We start from the raw sequence: 19,297 nt of genomic DNA on the forward strand, positions 1-19,297 counted from the left end.
ATCTATCAGCCTGGCAGCTACAAATTTATAAGATCAATGTAATATAATAAATGTTTCAAATGCTGTAAGCAGGGACCTGTCTCTCCTCCATGCCTGCTCACTCATGTCTAATGGTGCTGGCAAGTGAAGGGGATGGTGACAGCTCTCCTGATCCAGCCTGACAGACATTATAGACACAGAGCTATGTGCATCTGCCTGTCATGGTCAAAAGAGCAATCCTTTCAGCCAGACCCATGACTGATCTCCGTGCTGACCTTAGCTCACCACCTCAGACCTCAGATAAGTGGGTCACTTGTATGCTCAGCTTTCAAAGTGAATTAGAAAAGAGTCCAGGTTGGCTGACAGTTTAATTAAATCAGGCCATTTCTGCCATCAATCAGCCCTGTCACTGCCTGTTGGAGAGGGCGTGAGCTGCGCGGTGACGTTTAAGGCGAGATGAAAGATTGCACCGTAAAGATGATAAATAGAACTGACCTCAATGTAAATTTTTAGCACCGTGAAGGGACAGAAGGAAGGTCATTAAACCTTAATTAGGTAATGCACCAGAGTAAAAACTTGGCAGAGAGCCCCAGGAGCATCAATTTCCAGGTTCACTACCTGTGGCCTCCCCCTGGGGAAAGGAGCCTGGGGAGGTAGGGCTGGGCAGCAGGGCAGACAGGGAGTGTAATCTGTCAAGGCAGCAGTGTAGGAGGAACCACCTGCTTCCTGGGCAGTTTGGCCGTCCCCTGTGCCCTCCTACCTGGCTCAGCGACCATCAGCCCCCCTCCTCCCCCTGCCTGGCTGTGGATGTCAGCCCATGGCACGCAGCAGGGCTTTTTCCCTAATAACTGGCAAACGCGAAGCTGTGGCCCAGCATTTCAAAAGCATCTTGCTAAGAGTAAAGCTGAGTGGCGCTGACAGCACCAACAGGAAAGATTCTGGTCTCCCTGGCTCCTCTGCTGCCTTCCCAGTGGAGCCATGAGCAGCACCAGCATCTTCACCAGCTCTGACCTTACTCTGGAACTTACTCCAGCTTCCATCTCTGATGGTAGCACTCATCCACCCGATTCATGTCTGCCCCCTCCAAAGCCTGCCTCCACTACTGGGGTCTTACAGGCTAGGATTTGTAGAAATTTCACCATTTCAATGCCCATTTAATGATTTTGTTTGCTTGAGATTCCCTGTTTTGAATTGCATACATTTTAGTCACGGAGCATAAATAAGAACACAACTCTCTTTTCCTTTTCTCTGTTGCAGATGGCTCAATAAAAATGGAATTCAGGACATTGAGGATCATGCATTTAATGGAACATACCTGGATGAGCTGTAACTATTTCTGTTGTTTGCAATTCTGAAAAATGAAGATAGTAACTTCTGCAAGATATTTTTTTTCTAGTCTCAGATTGTTTCAGCATAAAATATTGTGTTTTTCAGAAATCTAAGTGATAATCACAACCTAGAAAAATTACCAAGTGAGGTCTTCCAGGGAGCCAATGGACCTATTGTTTTGTAAGTAGCAGTTGGATAACATTTTTCGCATTACTGACTCCTTAGAAAAGGTCAGAGAAGAACATATGAATGCCAGTCTGGATTTCAATGTCTTGCAAACCTTGGAGGTCAAGACCAGAGGTCTAGTTCTGAATTTTAAAAAAAGGAAGCCATAACTGAAATATCAGTCTAGAACTTTATTTTCACTTTGTCCTCAAGTTTTTGAGAGTATTGAAGGTGAGAGATTTAGATCCAGGTTCATAAACCGGATCAAGAGAGGAGTCATTCTGCTTTGTTTTTTCTGCTAAAAAAAATGCTTTTGGTTTTCTGTTTGAGTAAAATCAAGACTGGGTGAGTGGTTCTAATGCTGAAATCTGAATTACTTGCCACTGAAGATCTGCCCCTGCATCTGTGCAAAATTAAGCAATTTTGCTTAATTCTGAAGCAAAATTGCCATCCTACAGGGATGGGGCTTGGGATAGGTATGAGATACATCCCATAGAGTTACAGCAGGATGTCCTTGGTGGGTGATGAGCTGGGAATCAAGAACTCAGCAGTAGAAAATTCAGCAGTAGGATGCTCATGGATCTCAGCCACCATTACCTTGAGCCACAGTTTGCCACAGGCTCCAAAAATATATGCGTTTGCACAGCTGCCTGTGTCTCTGAGCACAAGCCACCACATGTAAGGGCTGCAAGAGAGATGTGAGGTTCTTTTTTCATCTCACTGATTCATTGGAACCTTTCTCTCTTTGCATCTACCCTGGTTGTCCAGAAAGGGCTAAAAGTCACCCCAACTAAGTTAGAGGGGTCATTGGAGTTGTTGGAAGATTTTGCACAGATGCTAGAGTGGTTATAAATCTGAAGAGGAGGGAGAAAAAATGTCTGATTAACCTTGAGCTGAGTCCAGAGCTCTTCTGAAGGCCTCATTTTCCACTGTGTGATGGTCAGTGCACCTATGATACAAAGAGCTGGGCTTACTGCACTCTGCTCCACTTCCATTGTTCCTTCAAAGCATCTTCTTTTTTTGGAAAAGACTGACACTGGAGCATCTTTGAATCAGTAACATCGTAGGTGTTTCTTTGGGAAATCATTGTTTTCTGCAGTGAAAAGTAAGTGCATTTTCTTTGCAGGCTATACTTGATGCAATCATATTCTGGAGGTTGATCAAATTGATTTGCCTGTAGTTGAGATTCATTTGATAGTTTCATTTCTAACACTGAGTTATTTGTGTAAGAAGTTTTCTGTTCCATTACAAATCCACTATTCCGTGGATGGTAAATTATCTTTTGATCCTGGCTGACATCATGAGAGAAGAGCCTTCTTACTCATCCATCACCAGGGATGTGCTTTCACTTGTGGAAATGATTGACCCATAATCATATCTTTGCTGGGACAAATCATATTTTTGCTGTTGCTGCAATCAAATCCATGTTGCAGACTGCAGTGTTCTAATAGAATGAATATCAAGGTGGTTTAACTCTTGATCTTCCTGAACCAGTTATGGAGTCAATTAATGCCAACTTCTATTTTATAATCCATCATATTAAAGTCGTGTGAAAGAAACACAAACACAAATAGACAGCACCAATCATAGGCTTTGTGCAGGCTACAGAGTTTCACAAATTAATTCCTTTCTCAGACTTACAGCTCTTGGCTGAATTAGAAGCTCTCTTTGGGAAAGACACCAAATTTTGAGTTAAAGGATTTCAGCATTGACAGCAGGCCAGTAAATCAGATAGCTAATAAATCCCACAACTACACATAATCCTTCTATACAGATATACACTCTGTTTCCAACTTGGAGTTTCATAGCTTCAATTTTCAGCTGCACTGTTTCATTTAATTGTCTGCTGCCCCTCTCAGAGCTGTAGTGGCTTGCACCAGCCTTTGCTGGTGTCCTTAGTTCTCTGGCTGTGTCCTGGCTCAGTGCAGAGCAAGGCATGGCTGTGCCCCACCCAACCCTTGAAATTTTTCTTCATTGATAATCCCACATTTGGATGCTGCAGGAGAGCTCCAGTAGATCCCCAGCTCCACAGCTGAGCGCCTGAAGTGCAGCAGAGATCGCTTTAAATACAAGCATGAAGAAAATTATTCTCCCCAGTCTGCCTATCCTGCTCTGATTTCTGCTCCAGGAGCTATTTTTTGCCATTTCTGTAGGTGTCTTTCAGACCTCATCAGCTGGTCAGTACTTCTGCTAATCCAACAGAGACTCCCAGTGGGAAAGGGAAGTGATTGGAGGAGAAGGCAGATTCATTTTGCTGTTCCTGCACCGGCTGCTGCCAAGGCTGATGACTCACAGCCAAGCAACAATAACACAAGAACACGTATTTCAATTGCTGATGCCTTCTGGTTTGATTTCCTCCTGCCACTTTATTGTCTTGTTCATCAGGCTTATTTAATTTATCAAGCCTCTAACTAGAGAACAGCATCCCAAAGAACCTCTGTTCTGAGGTGTGTGTGGTAACTCAGTGGAGTAATTTACCAAACCACCTGCACAATGTCTGTGTTTGCTTTTTGGGGCTTTTCAGTAGTGTATCCACAGCTATCCCTCACAGACATACTGAAAAAAACCCCACAGGGTTATGCAAAGCACTTTCTCTAACTCACATCTGTTTATGTGTGATAATGAGCATAAAAAGAAAAGTTTCTTAAATAAGAAGTAACAAGTTTTTGTGGGAAAACTATTAAATATCTTTGAGACTATTTAAGAGATGATGAAAGATTCAGAAAACTTTTAGATATTTTTAAGTGCTATCCCTATTCATATTTATTTCCACACAGTGTAAAATCAATTTGGATGCAGTAATGCTTTTTAGCTAACAAGCCAAAGGAAACTTTTTTTTTTCCTGTGCTCTTCTTCAGAACTAAGAAGTTACACATTCTCTTAATGATGCCATGAGAGATGCTGTCTGTGGATTTGAGCAGAAACCTGCTGTTTAGTTTTTGACTCATGAGCACACACTCTGGTGACAGTTTTCATTAGGCAGAGCACTGAGGGCAGCAGTCAGCACGAGTGAAAATTGAGGCTGCTCATTGCAGCCTAATTGCCTCTTCAAGCATCCAAGGTAGAAATCGATGGCCCAAAATTTCTCATCGGCTGCCAGGTTTAGCTCCTGTAGAAACAGGCCCAGGACCTCAGGACCTCTTCTGTGAGAGGTGTGGCTTCTCTCAGCCTGCCCTGCAGAAGTTCACAGCACTTTGGAACACACCAGTCTGTCTTCTGTAAAAGGCACAGTCCCAGTTGGGGCAGTGGAGTGGAGCTTGTGTTTGCTCCTCTGCTGCCATAGCCCATTGTCCAGCTGCTGCAGGTGGCACATAATCCAGGCTTCCTTCAGAGCCTGGATGTAAAGCCTCAACTATGGGCACAGCATGGACACAAGATCATCTTTACCAATTTTACAAACTGCTTCATCATCTGCCTATGAACTTCTTACGCTTGACTAGTCCTCAAGCACAGCCCTTTCTTGGTATTAATTTTGCTTTCTAGACCAGAGAACAGAGGTGCAAATGTGTGTGTGGTACACAGCAACTGTCTAAATTTATTACATGCTGCTAAAACCTGGTCTCCTCCTCACATGGCACCACTCTCCTGTAATAATGCAATAATAAAAACAATTTGTGCATGTTGGGTGATAGAGATCAAATAAAATGTCCTGACATCACACTGTCAAAGATGAACTGGAAAAACTGTTCCTTTGAGGGGACATGGAGAAAACTGCAAATGCTGTCAGTCCAATTCCTTGATTAGGGAGAAATCTTTTCTTTTCTTTTCTTGGAGAATAAGGAGCAGAGTAGCCTCAGCAAACACTGCATCCTGGATCAGTCTCAGGCTGTGAGAGCACAGGGCTTAAAGGAGGAAGAGTGATTTTGTGAAGTTCACTTTTACCTTTTCTCTTCAGAAAAAGGAGTTGATCTCAGGCTGTCATGATCTGAGAGACACGGTTTGTGTCCCAGTAAGGGAAATGCAGAGATGTTTTGCCCCAGCTGCTACAGTCTGGAGCTATGGGGATGGATTTCCAGGTATCTCTTAGCCTGGAGATGGAGCACCCTTGGTCCTTCTTCCCTTTCTTCACTTTCATGGCTCAAGTCAAGATTAAGTGTATGCAGAACATGTTTCCTTTTAAAAGCCCTTCTAATGCTCTCTTTAGTTCGTTCATGGCTGCTGACTCCATCACTGCCTCTGATAGCCTGTCCCACAGTAACTGCCTTCACATAAACACATCCCTCCCAACCTCCCGCAGTCGTGCCCCTTTCTTTGCTTCAGTCTCTGCTAGATTTGTTTTCTAAACCTCCAAGAAGGTTTTGTTGGGGTTTTTTTGTTCCTAACAGGCTGAACAATGCCACTTCTGTCTCTCTTTAATGTTTTTCTTCCTAATGAGTACAAAATCTGATATCCCCAACCTGTACTCACATGTGAGCTTCTCTCTTTGTGCTTATTGCCTTTTCCACAGCAGCCTTCCCATGATGTGATGTTCGTATAACAAGCTTCTATTGTGATTTCACCAGCCACTTTTTTTGTCCTTTAACAGTATTATGGGATGATTGCTGCAGTTTCTGGGTATTTACTAAACCCAGCATCATATTGCAGTAATAGTTTATATGCCTGCTAATTTTTATCCAGAACATTATGGGATTTTTTTTCTTTTGTTCTCACAGACTAACACCACTAGATTGTTGTTTGCAATGGATATTACCTCAGTTTGCTGGAGGAACACCCAGTTGAGCACTGGATCATCTTTTCACTGTAGATTTCCAGCTGATCTGTTTCCAGTCACTACTCAGAGAATGAGTAGGACAGTCTAAAACACATATCCATTGTTTAGCAGAAGTAAATTTGCTTTTTACCAAGATTTTCATATGTTTTCTTAAAGGGATATTTCCAGCACGAAAATCAGTTTCCTGCCAAGTCATGGATTAGAACTCATTAAGAAGCTAAGAGCAAGGTCTACATACAATTTAAAAAAGCTTCCTGACTTAAGCAAATTTAGATCTTTGATTGAGGCAAACTTCACCTATCCTAGCCATTGCTGTGCATTTACAAACTGGAAAAGACAAAAGTAAGTGATTTAATTTGTTTTTCTTTCTGGTGCTTTTCAGCAGTTGATAGTGCATTAAATAAAATTCCTCAAAATGTGGATAGAAAAGGTCTCTTCAGCGCTGGTAAGTAAATGGATGGAAATAAATGAACACACAATACATGCAGCTTTATGCATGCCACACAGTGCACTGCCTCTCCATTGCAGGGAATTATTAAATTTAATATCATCAGCACTTTCCCCAGACACAACTCTGCCCTCACCTGTCATAAACCCATCTTTCACTGGGACCAGCCTGGAGCCACACCGAAGACATGAACCAGGAAACATTTGATAACTTTCAGAAGGTAAATGGAGGGGGAAGGCTGTGTTTGCAGAGAAGCTGCTCAACACTTGTTCATCAGTCCAGGAGGGCAACAGGACCACTGAGTGGTCCCAAACTCTTCTTTCTGAAAGCCTCATTGATGTTGGAGCACCCCCCAGCCAAGCAGCACAGATACATTATCTGTTGAGTTCACATTCACAGCAATTTGGGACATGATTTCTGAGCAGATCCATTTCACACAAATCAACAGAGCAGGGTGGGAGGCTAAGGTGCCTTTTTAGACTCCAAAGACAATTTTCCATGCTGTTTTTAATTGTCCATTACCAAGTTGCAGTGAGGCTTTAGGCATCAGTGATTCTCATTGAGTATTTTCACTTCAGTCATACAGTCTTGAAATGTTCACGTTTAGTAGCTAATGAACCTCCTGAATCTGTGCCACTGGAAAACATGAGGAACTGGTACCTACAAAAGCCCTCAGTATTGTTTGAAATTCTTCCTTCACTGGATGTCCTGAAAGGCTTGGACTTTGCCATGAGAGAAAAAAAAATTATGAACCATTGTTACAATTCAAGACATCATCTTCAGAAGTGGCATAAAACTTCAAAGAAATGTAAAACCATACAGAGAAAGCATAAACTGTTAATGGCTTCTATTTTAATACACTTTAACAGCTCCTTATTTTACCTTTAGCATTATATTGTCTCCAGACAAGGGAAGATAACTTAGTTTGCTGATAACTAATAAATATCATCTACATGTGTTTATAAAACTGTATTAAGAGTACAAGTGTGATGGTGGAGACTGTAGTGATGACAGAAGTATCTGAAAGGATCCATCACCCATTTTTGATCCAAAATGCTAAGTTTTCACCAGAACAGAACTAGATCAGCAGGCGACATTTTCACACACTTGTGCAGTCTTATGCAGACACAGTGCCTGGTGGCTTCTGAGCTGAAATGGATTCAGTCCTTCCAGAACTGGTGGCAAAGTGTTATTTTCCAATGAAAATGTGTTTAGTTCTGGATCTGCAAAGGAACACTGATATCACTCTGATTCATATTTTCGAAGATATTTGGCTTCTGGGCTGCTTGGGCCTAATCAGGACCCAAATCCCAGAATCTACCTCTTTAATTAGGCAACTAGACTTTTCAAAAACGAAAGTAAGCGTTGCTATTGAAGGGAAGCTACAGGAGGAAATAGTCCTGACCCTGTGGTAAGCTATCAGTGTCTAGTCCCCTCACTTGGGCTTTGAAAAACTTCCATGCCACACACTCACACATGGAATTGAAGTCCACAGCACTCACTTCCCCCTTAGTACAGCCCCACTTTTGGAAGCCTTTCCCTGGCTACCAAGAAGGCAAGGAGAACATAACACAGCCCTTTGCACAGCCTGGGTAAGTGTAATTTTGCAAAGAAATGCCAAGAAACCTGTGAAGAGCTCACATAGCCCCAGTGTGTTCAAGGCTGGGCTGGAACACCAAGCCATGGTGGGGATGCTTCTGGAGCAAGTCTGGTCACAACTCCACCTCCCTGGTCAGCAGAACCAAATTGAGCATATTTATCCATGCCTTTAACAGTCACCATTTGTATTTTCTACCAAACATTAGGCATAAATGCAAAATTAGGAGAACCTATTACCTAGATGAACCCTTCCTGTCAGTTCTTCTTAACATGATTAAAAATTTTCATTTCTTTCACACGGTCATGTCTCTTGTAGTGAAATTGGTGTGAATCTGAGATCCTCTCTCCAGATTAAAGAGAGAAAGTGGATGCATGTGTTTGGTTTGAAGACTGAAAGTATTACCATACACTTCAGCAGAGATTAGTCACACATACAGTAGCTACACCCTCTTTCATTTCAAAGCAGTTTTCATGACAGCTGGCACAAGCAGCGTGTGCACTGAAGGCTGCTCGGGCTGTTTAGAAGTTATTAATAGTTTGCATAGTGCTTGATCACACAATGTGTAATATTCCTTTGGTGAGAGCTGTGCTTGGCTCAGAGCAGCAGGCATTGCTTGTGGTGTGGGAGCCCTGATGTCACCTGGCTTACCGTGCACCCTCCCAGGAGAGGGTCATCCCTTGTGGCCACTTGGCTCACAAAATACTTCCAGGCAGTCCAGGGAGTACAAAAAGTTAATTTCTAAGGATCACAGCAGCAGCTGCTGTTCACATGAGAACTCTGGGAAGGAATTAAGACAGGGATGTGCGGCCCCTTTCTGGCTGACCGTTCATGTTTGATTTCCCCTTTTTGAGACTTTTGCAGCACTCAAATCCTTAGATAAAATAAGTTACCGTAGTGGATCATGCTCAATCACCTCTCCAAAAACTGTCTGCAGCAGCAAACAGGTGCTGTTGTGATAATGGAAAGCCTAAACCTGTTACAGCAAAGATGCTTTCTAAGTTTTGGAGGATGCCATATCAAGCACAGTTCTGCCAGTCTAAGAAACACAATTAAAACATAAGACAGTTTTGATTTTTTTTCTCATTACAATAAGGATCACATGTCAGTTATTGATCTGTAGTTTGAATAATGCGGTCCTGGCCTAAGAAAAGGTAAGCTGCATTGTTAAGACAAGTCTAGTACAGTATGTTGAACTCTCCTCACGTTTTTCTGTGACTGAAAATAATATCCTTGAAGTATGGATAGGGCAGAGGCCGGATGTTATAACCCTCAACTTGACACAGGCCATTAGGAACTTCAGCAAGATTTTGGCTTTCCTTGACATAAAGATCACCTTCTGCCCAAAAGAATGGCATTGATATGACTCTGTCCTTACACTTGATCGTTATTCTTTGGAGGAGCTGTCACTTGAAATCCTACTTTTTCAAAAAATGTGGCAGCATCAGGAATGGTGTTTGGGCCTCATCTCACAAGAACATACTATCAGTTGCTCACAACTCACTTAATGGCACTTTTTGGTGAGGATGATTGGCTTGAGATAGGACTTATTACAGAACACAGGTCAAGACTATTTATTCTGCTGAGCATGTTTCTCAGTACACAAGATCCTGCTGCCAGCAGATCCAGACGAGGCGCATAAAATAACAACTTAAATAACCACTTGTACAAAGGTAGTAATTTTTGTTTATTTTTGTCAGAGCACTCTGCCAATTTCAATTTTGTTCTCTAGGCTGCCCTTTCTGCAGTTTATTTTTCTAGTTTACTTGAGCAAAATAATGTTAAACAGTAAGGAAAATTTACAAAGAGAGGGAATGAATTAACTGTATTACGACACCCACGGTTGCAATAGGAAGCAAGGACCCACACATCCCTTGGGAAATAATGTTTTAACTTGTTGCTCTGAGTGCACTGCACAGCCCAAAGGGTGAGAAACAGAGGGCAAAGATATGGCAAAGAGTCAGTATCAGAGGATGGTTCTTCCTTCCCTTGGGAGTTTCATCTTACCTGCTCCCAATACAGGGAACCAGCAGGACACTCCCCATTGCCCTTCCCTGGAGCAAACACATTCCTTGGGACCCTGCTTTTATTTGGGACACTGGCTGTAAAAATAAGGCAAGAATTAATGAATTGTAATCATCAGAAATATTTAATTGTCCTTACAAATCACTCTTGCCTGGGTATATATTTAGGTCCAGTCAGTGCCTCCAAAATTTTAGAAAAAGTTTATTTTTGCCTCATGCTGAGAAATGATTGGCTACAAACATTTCCCTCAGTTCATTTTCAAAGAACCACCAATTGCTGTAGCTTTCAGTGCCCCCAAGTGCCTGTTGCACTAAAAAATGAAGGACTTTTTCTCTGTTATTGCTCCTTGGAAGCCTATATTCTCTTTCAGCCAGAGAACTGTTGATATATTGATCAATACTCTGGACCCTTCACTCATCCTTATGCGAGTAGAACACAGGAGAGCAAAATGTAATGCCTTGTTGTTGCTACTGTGACCTTCATAGTGAATATTTGACCTCACAGAAAATCAGTTTTCTGACTCAGTTGACAGGCAAGATAAAAAATATTGATAATAGTAGAGGATGTTCAGAATCTCGTAGGAAATGTCCCTCGCCTTCTGGTGCTGGACCTTCATTAGTTTTCCTTTCTTGCAGACCCTTTAAACTCAATTTTCAGAAGATGTAGTGAGTGCAGAAAGTCAAAAGGTAAAATTAGGTTACAAAGCAGAATTCTTCCTTTTAGGCTGCTATCAGTTGTTAAAAATTTCAACTTTACTTGCCTAGAGAGTTCTTCTCTCAACTGTACTCAGAGTCAAGGTGGAAGATAAGCTGGGGTCCTGTCCTAGAAATTACACACCTAAACTGCAGTCTGGCTTGTAGGTGAATGTAGGCAGAGCTGAACTGGGTTGATTTTACAACAAAATATCAAGTTTTTTTATTCCATAACTCAGATTAGGTCTGCAAAACTGTGGATGCAAGTTCGTGGGACAGACAAATTCTAAGGCAGCCAAAGAGCTGTTGTAAAAACTCACTGTTCATTTCATGTTTATATTTGATATTTCTTGATATCTATGATGTTGTTGGAGCTGGTCATCTTTCTATCATCAGCCAAAATATTTGTTTCTTCTGTAGGTCTATGCATGGAGAAGGGCATAGAGCTAATACTCTACAAAATAAAGCCAAACACAAAACTATCAAAAATGCTAGCATTTACTTGTGCTTCTAAAAAATCTTAAAATGTTTAAAAAATACTTTCTGGCAGAAACAAAAGCAACTACTGTTTCCATTAAAACATTCCGTTTGGTTTGGTTTGGTTTGATTTTGCTTCACTTCACTTGATTTCTAATCCACTTATTTTAAAAAACAGTTTTTAAGCAAAATGGTCTCCTGTGCCTTGTGTTTCTGTTGGTATCTGTCATCTGGAGATTATCTGGAATCCTGCATGAATTTATTTGTGCTATTTACTTGTGTTACTGGCTAATAACTAATACAATATGACATACTAAAACTGAACAGCACAAAATGGAGTTATGTGCCCTGGCAGAGTTACAAGATGGTGGTGGTCAAAACCTTCAGGAAAAAGGGAATTTGAGAATTCCCAGCTGACTTAACTCTCTCCTCAAAGCTCAGTCTCACACTGGTGTTCATTGTCATGTATTGTCCCCATGCTTGTCAGTGACAGCTTAGGTGAGAAATTCATTTCAAACGAGGGAGGCTTCTTACAGAGTGTGTTCTCCAGGTGGATAACTGCATCCTGAGCATTAGGCAAACATTAGGTTTTCCTTCCCCGTGCAGCTTATGATGTTTCCATGTCATTTACATATTCTTGTAGTATTTTATAAATAGGGACCAGCCGCACTATTAATTTCAGCCTCCAGGGTAATCTATATAATCAGCTAACCAGAAAAACTGTGCTGTTAATGGAAACTGGAGGATTTTGTGTTTGTTTTTTGCCTCATACTGTGTTTCTCATCTTCCAACTCTACTCTTTTTACAATTTCAGGACCGAATTGCATCCGATATGTAGCATATCTCAGGTGAAGCAAGACTTTGAGGAGAAGCCTGGCAAAAAACTACAAAGAAGGTCTGCAGCTGAAGATTATATTTCCAACTATGGCATAGGATTTGACCCAGCAGAGAATGAATTTGATTATGGTTTATGCAATGAAGTAGTTAATGTAGCCTGCTCTCCTAAACCTGATGCTTTCAACCCATGTGAAGATATCATGGGATACAACATTCTGAGAGTCCTGATATGGTTCATCAACATTTTAGCCATTACTGGGAACACTGTTGTCCTCATTATTTTAATAAGCAGCCAATACAAACTCACTGTTCCTCGCTTTCTGATGTGCAATCTTGCCTTTGCAGACCTCTGCATAGGGATCTACCTGCTGTTTATTGCCTCTGTAGACATCCAGACCAAAAGCCAGTACTACAACTATGCCATAGACTGGCAGACTGGGGCAGGATGCAACGCTGCAGGGTTTTTCACGGTGTTTGCCAGCGAGCTGTCGGTGTACACGCTGACGGTGATCACCCTGGAGCGCTGGCACACCATCACCTACGCCATGCAGCTGCACCGCAAGGTGCGCCTGCGCCACGCCGTGACCATCATGGGTTTTGGATGGGTGTTTGCCTTCACAGTAGCTCTCCTTCCCATATTTGGGGTCAGCAGCTACATGAAGGTCAGCATCTGCCTGCCCATGGATATAGAGACACCGTTTGCCCAGGCTTACGTTATGTTCCTCCTGGTGCTGAACGTGCTCGCGTTCGTGGTCATCTGCGTCTGCTACACCTGCATCTACTTCACCGTGCGCAACCCCAACGTCGTCTCCTCCAACAGCGACACCAAGATCGCCAAGCGCATGGCCATACTCATCTTCACCGACTTCCTCTGCATGGCACCAATATCCTTCTTTGCCATATCGGCCTCGCTCAAGGTTCCTCTCATCACAGTGTCCAACTCCAAGATCCTGCTGGTTTTGTTTTACCCCATCAACTCCTGCGCTAACCCCTTCCTCTACGCCATTTTCACCAAGAATTTCCGCAGGGATTTCTTCATTCTCTTGAGCAAGTTTGGTTGCTGTGAAATGCAAGCCCAGATTTACAGAACAGAGATCTCCTCGTCTGCTCATACTTTCCACACAAGAAATGGCCATTGCCCTCCTGCATCAAAAAACGGTGATGGTACTATTTATTCTTTAGTTCCCCTGAATCACTTGAACTGAAATGCTTGCATAAATTTGTGTCTGAGGCGGTGTGCTAATCACTTGCAAGTATGTGAATTTGAATAATGACTTCAGCATAACATGCAAACTTGTTTTTTATGAAAATTCTTTCCAATTCCCTATTTTTTGTTCAATGAACAACTATCAGACATGACATATCATCTTCATCAGTTCTTGAAGAACAAAGTGCCGAAGTTTTCATGTACAAACATCTCAAGAAATAAATGAGATCATAACTGGTATCTCCTACCATGCAGGCAGAGATTCCCTTCATTCTGGGGAGATCTTAGTTGCTTATTGAGAATTAAGTAGTGGTTATATACAGTTTAAAAAAAAAAAAGGAGAATTAATTTCTTTTCCTGTGAATTGTGTTACAGCAATACAGATAATTAGCTTTTTTCATTAATCACATCTCCTGGGGTTACAGGAGACAGAAGGCCAATTTAAGCCCTCCTCCAGCACAGGGTTGCTAGGAATGAGAATATCTCAGGATGTTTCCATTTCTGTTGAGCACAGCAGGGAGGCAGGAGGCATCTCCAGCCATGCTGGATCCTTGCAGTTCCACACTGTGTGGACCTGCCTTACCCTGCACAGAAGTGTCACTTTGGGTGGTGTTTGTGTTGGTTTAGATTGGCAGGCTCAGAGAAACCGGAGTTTCGTCTGAGTTTGTTTTAAAGAGTTGGTTTGGTTTAGGGTTTGTTTTCAAGGTAAGAAAGAGCAAGAATGAGGGCAAGAGAAAATCCGCATAATCAAAAGGGTGTTCTTTAAAGTGGTTTTCACAAAGTTGAATTCATTTGTGTGTCTGGGAGCCTTGGATATGCCAGCATGGGCCAATGGGCTGCGCCACCAAGACCTGTGAGTCAGGTTTGCCATACAACAGCATTTGTGTATTATACTGCCTGGGCTGCACAAAGAACAATGGCATTAAATGTGGCTTTTAAATCCCTGCACAAAAGTGCATGGGAAATCCTAGTTTTTTGTGTACTCCTTCTAGGATTTCTCCTTCCCTTCTAAAAAAAAGTCCTTTGTGCACACATTATTACATGCTGGTCCAGATTGGAAGACCTGAAATAAATGACAAGCTGCATATGTTGAAATAACAACCCCCAAAAAAAGTTAAAAAGAAGAAAGAAAAAAAGTTTGAATCAATATTTTCTGATTTTACATGGGTTTTTACTAACATCTCAATGAATGTACAGACATTTTACAGGATTTGAATATCTAATTTTTGCATGGTTCATCATTCCAAATTGCAACAAAGATTCATGGATGGGTAGGGTTTTCTCATGCTGATTATGTGTCTGTGTGTGGATATGTGGGAATAAAGAAAACACCAGGAGACCAGTCTGGGCTTCATTCCCATCTCACAAACAACTCACAGTTCTGCCCCATGAAATTATAAAAACTTGGAGTCTCCATGGTTAAATGTGATGCGCTTTAAATGTATCCTACCTACAGCTCATAAAATTTCAGTAGCAAATCTTGATGCTTCTATCCATAATTTCCCCTGTCATCAGTTTCACATTTCAGCATCTGAATCTTACGTGAATAACAACAGGAGGTGATTATTCATTCAGTCCTGGCCAGGGAAGGAGCTATCAGCTCCCTAGTGCATAAAACAGGGGAGATCAAAGACAGTGTGTTTTGGCGGGGGAAATTTCATTACTCAACACAAGTATCACTCCCTCCAAGCTCCAGGAAAAGGAAGAATGAAAGAGAAAAGTAGAAAAGACACTTCATCTCTGGGAAGATCATCTGACTACTCAGAGGAATCATTTTTTTTTCACAAATGCGTTATGTCATATACTGTGTGCTGGTGTGCAGCCATTAAAACCCATCCCGATGGAAGTGACTGAATGATGATGTTCCAAAATGACAAATAATCTAGTTATATTTTTAAAGGGTCCTGAATCTATTATTTAACTAAAATTAAGGGACGTTCTTTGGCAAATACTACCCCACTTTTGATGATAAATATGCAAAATTCTTGCAGCATGTCATGTCACACTTTTTTTGGCTGAGCTCTGTCCATTTACCAGGAATGAGACCTGGCAGCTCAGGAAAACACAAGCACAGTAGTCTAGAAGCCAGTCTAGTAAATCCTCTCACAGACACATCAGGCACATGAGCTTGATACAGACCATCTACTCCATGCAAACCCATTGCCCAGACATTTGCAGAATCAGAACACAGTTAAATATGTTTTTTCTAATTAACATCCCTGAAAAGAGACCTTGCAGGGCTATGTCTTGTACCCAGAGTCAGACCATGGCCTGGGATTGAGCCACATAGCCCATGGACTTTCCTCCAGAGGATACATGAGTTGATAGTTGAGGAACAGGTAAAGACTGCAAAATTGGACACCTTGTCCCATGTAGAACATGTCATCCTGCCCACACATGCTGCTCAGGAGCTCTGGTGGCAGCTCCAAAGCTGAGAGACTGACTGCAGTTAAAATCTCTCCCTCTTCTAGTCCTTAGATCTCCTTGGCTTTAGCTATTCTTTTGATTTTAATTTTAAAAATCTTCCAGATTGTGAAGGACATTGTGGGACCTGTGTCTTTTCCTGTGTGAGATATTGGTCTTTTTGTATCTTTTTTTTTTTATTTGAAGAAAGCAGTATAAGAAAAATAAACCTCAGGATACATTTTGTCCATGCTTGTAATGTACAAAAAAGCCTGCTGGTGTTTGGTGTGTGTTTCCTCAGCTCTTGAACAACATGTTTATGTTGCAATCTCTAAACTATTTTACATTTCCCTCTCCGAAATCTATTTTAATAAAACCAATATCAAAACAGAGTGCCTTGAGAACAAGTGTGTGGCCAGAGATATGTTGACAAAGTATGCAATAAATGTTGCTGCTTATCTGGAGAGTTCCATTTGTGCAGTGCAGCCCCCACAGTCAGGTCGCTGTGACCTACAGATGAGAGACTCTGCAGAGAAAACCCTCCTGGAGAGTTAACAAAGCACAGAAAGGTGTGCTTGAAACCTCTTCAGCAAATAACACAGGAGGACTGACCTGTCTTTGTTTCAACAAATCTCTTGTATTAACCCATATTTCTTAGGAAATAAGATATTAACCATTGACAGGACTCAGACAGGCATGTTTTTTTCCTCTTTAATTCATATGAACAGCTATTCTTATGTGATGCATTCTAATTATTTTCCCCTCATTTTTAGAGCCAGGGCTTGTAATTTTCTTTTGTTTAGTATTTTGCTCAAACAAATGGGAGTGTGTCTGTGTGTGCACATATGCTCATGTGAGTAGGAGAGGCAGGCCAAAGGTAATGAGGAAACTGAATCAAAGCCTAGCTCTGATTCACAGGAAAAACTGATAATTTGTCTATTATGGGTAGAATTGACATTCTTGTGGCCATTTGTTGCATTTTAGTCTTCACTAAGCCCCCAAAAAGGCTGAGTTAAAGAGTCATGATTCTGTTTGCCCTTATGGCGCCATCACCAGAGTGACAAAAAAGAGACTGTGCAGGCAGTGAGGACACAAAAAGCAACTTCTTGACCTTTTTGATAGAAATATCATCCCTTCAAGCATGTACCTTGTGGACAACCCAAACCTGACCTCCCAATAAACATTCATCAGGTGTTGTGATGGGAGATGAGAAATGGGACCACTTCCAGCTTGGCAGACTAAAAGCAGCATCACAAAAATTGCCACCATGGGTAAAGGTAATAGGAGCATCAGGAGCACCTGGTCAAAAGTGCCAATAAAAACAAAATCCTGACTTGGTAGAGAAAATGAACCATGATCCATTTTCATTACAGCTTTGCTCTGGGGGTTACACAGATATGCCAAGCAGAGTTTGCTCATTAGAAGGCAGGTCTGTGTTTGAGCTTGTTAAGAATTCAAGATGAGATTTGCATCCCATTTAGCAAGTCTTCAAATCATTTGACCATATTTCTTTCCTGTAAATTCCCTCCTAATCATTCCACTGAGGACACAGCAGATAATCTTACATTTAATTTATGCAGCCTTGTTGTTAAGAAGAGTTAATAATGCGAAATGATTTATCCTCAAGGAATAATTTAACCATGCCTCCCCTCCCAGAATGAAAGAACAGAAAAGAAAGGTAGGTCTGGTTCAAATGGTCAAGCAAGCACATACAAACCTCCTCACAGATTTGCATCTTTAATATGGGCATATGCAATCTCCCATGGTGTATGCAAATGGGAATTGCACATACACACTCTTCTTCCCTGAGAGCTTTTGTCTGAGTACTTGGCTACAAGCACATATTTGAAAGTCTGGGCATTGTTGCTTTAAAATATTCAAGCACAGGAGTAGGATTTTATAGCTGTCATCTGGATAATTAAACTCTTCATTAACAGTTGTTCACAAACCACTAGGTGACCTTTAATTAGGGATAAAAGTACTCAGGAATGGATTTCAAACATTAAGAAACTGAAGAGGAGCCCTTTTCCCTCCACTTCTCCAAGTCCATTGAAAATCTTTTGTAAAGCATTGGTTCTCCAAGAGAAATTATGCTGGGTGAGACAAAAATATGTTTCCAGGCCCAACTCATCAGATATATGCTTTGTTTAACCGTGCTGTAACTAAAATATTGTATTTTCTGTTTTCTGCCTCATGCAGAGTTTGCCGTGTGTCACCTGGGTCTTTGTTACCCCAGCCTGAACACCTGCAGCAAGTCATATCTCCACCAAAAAAGAACAGGAAAAATCAACAAGTTCACAATGAGAGCAGTGCACAGATGGGAACGTGCTGTATTTGTGAGTGGGTGGAGGATTGCAGGGCAGAACTGAGCAATATGGACATTTCTGTTGAGTCATTTGAATATCCAGTGCTAAAATTCTGCATTAAAGGGGCAGTTTAGCTGAAGTATAGTTCCCAGGAAGAAAGCATTAGAAATTTGCATGGAAAAATCCTATGGAGAGATAAAACTTAAAGGTAAAGTCAGTGGGGTTTAAAAGCAAAATATTGATATGAGACTGTATGTACTGTCTCTGTAAAAAGACATAGCAGTTCCTTTAGGGGCCATCCAGGCACCACACTGCACCAGTCACCTTTGCACTGCAATTCTGTATATTCATTGTGAGCTACAAATGCCTGATTAGCTTTAAATGCTCACATTTTGTTCTTTTCTTGGCTATGCTGTGTGGACAGGCACCTACCCCTCAGACATCTATACTCTTAACTCTTCATTGCCTCAGCTTTACCCCATCTTGTCCCTTTCCACAATGATGGTTTGTGCTGTCTGTGCTTGGAAGTGCTCTGCTTTTACCTGCAGTCATGCAAGGAGCAGAATCCACATCCCTTAGAAACACTTCTTCAGAAATCAGCAGCTGGAAGACCAGAACTCTGCTCATAGCTCTCTGTTCTGGGTGCACAAATCATTTTATGCTGCCTTCCAGGTTCTCTGTCTCTCCTTTTTGGTTATTTGTTTGATTGACTCTTGTGAGAATAACTGGCCCTTTGCCAAGCTTGAGACATTCTGCTCTGAAATTGTCATTGTTTGAGCCAGACAATTTCCAAAAATCAGGATGATATGAACAGATCCATCTCTCTGACTCTACATATTCCCTTGGACTTTGCTGGGGGGGGGGGAAACCCTAATTTTTACATAAGTGATTCACAATTTTCTTCTCTCACATTGCCAGCTGCACTTTTGTCTTGTCCCACAGATGTCATGGTGGCACGAGGCAACCCTAAGTGCCCTGGGGAGACTGCAGAAGGAGGAGGGAGGAAACATAATCTGGATGAAATGGGAACAACAAAAGTTAGAAAAGCACACCAAAGTTAGAGCAGTTTTTAAATGACCCCCAAATGCTCCAAGAGCTACCAAAGCCCACAGCAAAGAAAA

The 19,297-nt window shown here is 41.6% G+C and overlaps 1 protein-coding gene across 1 annotated transcript in view; it reads left to right on the forward strand.

Moving 5' to 3' along the window:
- Nucleotides 1-13,786, forward strand: part of LOC115902295 (follicle-stimulating hormone receptor) — a 78,664-nt gene extending 64,878 nt beyond the window's left edge. Inside the window, exons 7-10 of the mRNA XM_030945710.1 lie at nt 1,237-1,305; nt 1,414-1,488; nt 6,341-6,526; nt 12,238-13,786. Of these exons, the coding sequence (XP_030801570.1) occupies nt 1,237-1,305; nt 1,414-1,488; nt 6,341-6,526; nt 12,238-13,465 (1,558 nt within the window). The 3' untranslated portion in view covers nt 13,466-13,786. The remainder of the gene's footprint in view (nt 1-1,236; nt 1,306-1,413; nt 1,489-6,340; nt 6,527-12,237) is intronic.
- The last annotated feature ends 5,511 nt before the right edge of the window (nt 13,787-19,297 follow it).

This window comes from Camarhynchus parvulus, chromosome 3 (assembly GCF_901933205.1).
Source record: "Camarhynchus parvulus chromosome 3, STF_HiC, whole genome shotgun sequence".
Lineage (NCBI taxonomy): Eukaryota > Metazoa > Chordata > Aves > Passeriformes > Thraupidae > Camarhynchus > Camarhynchus parvulus.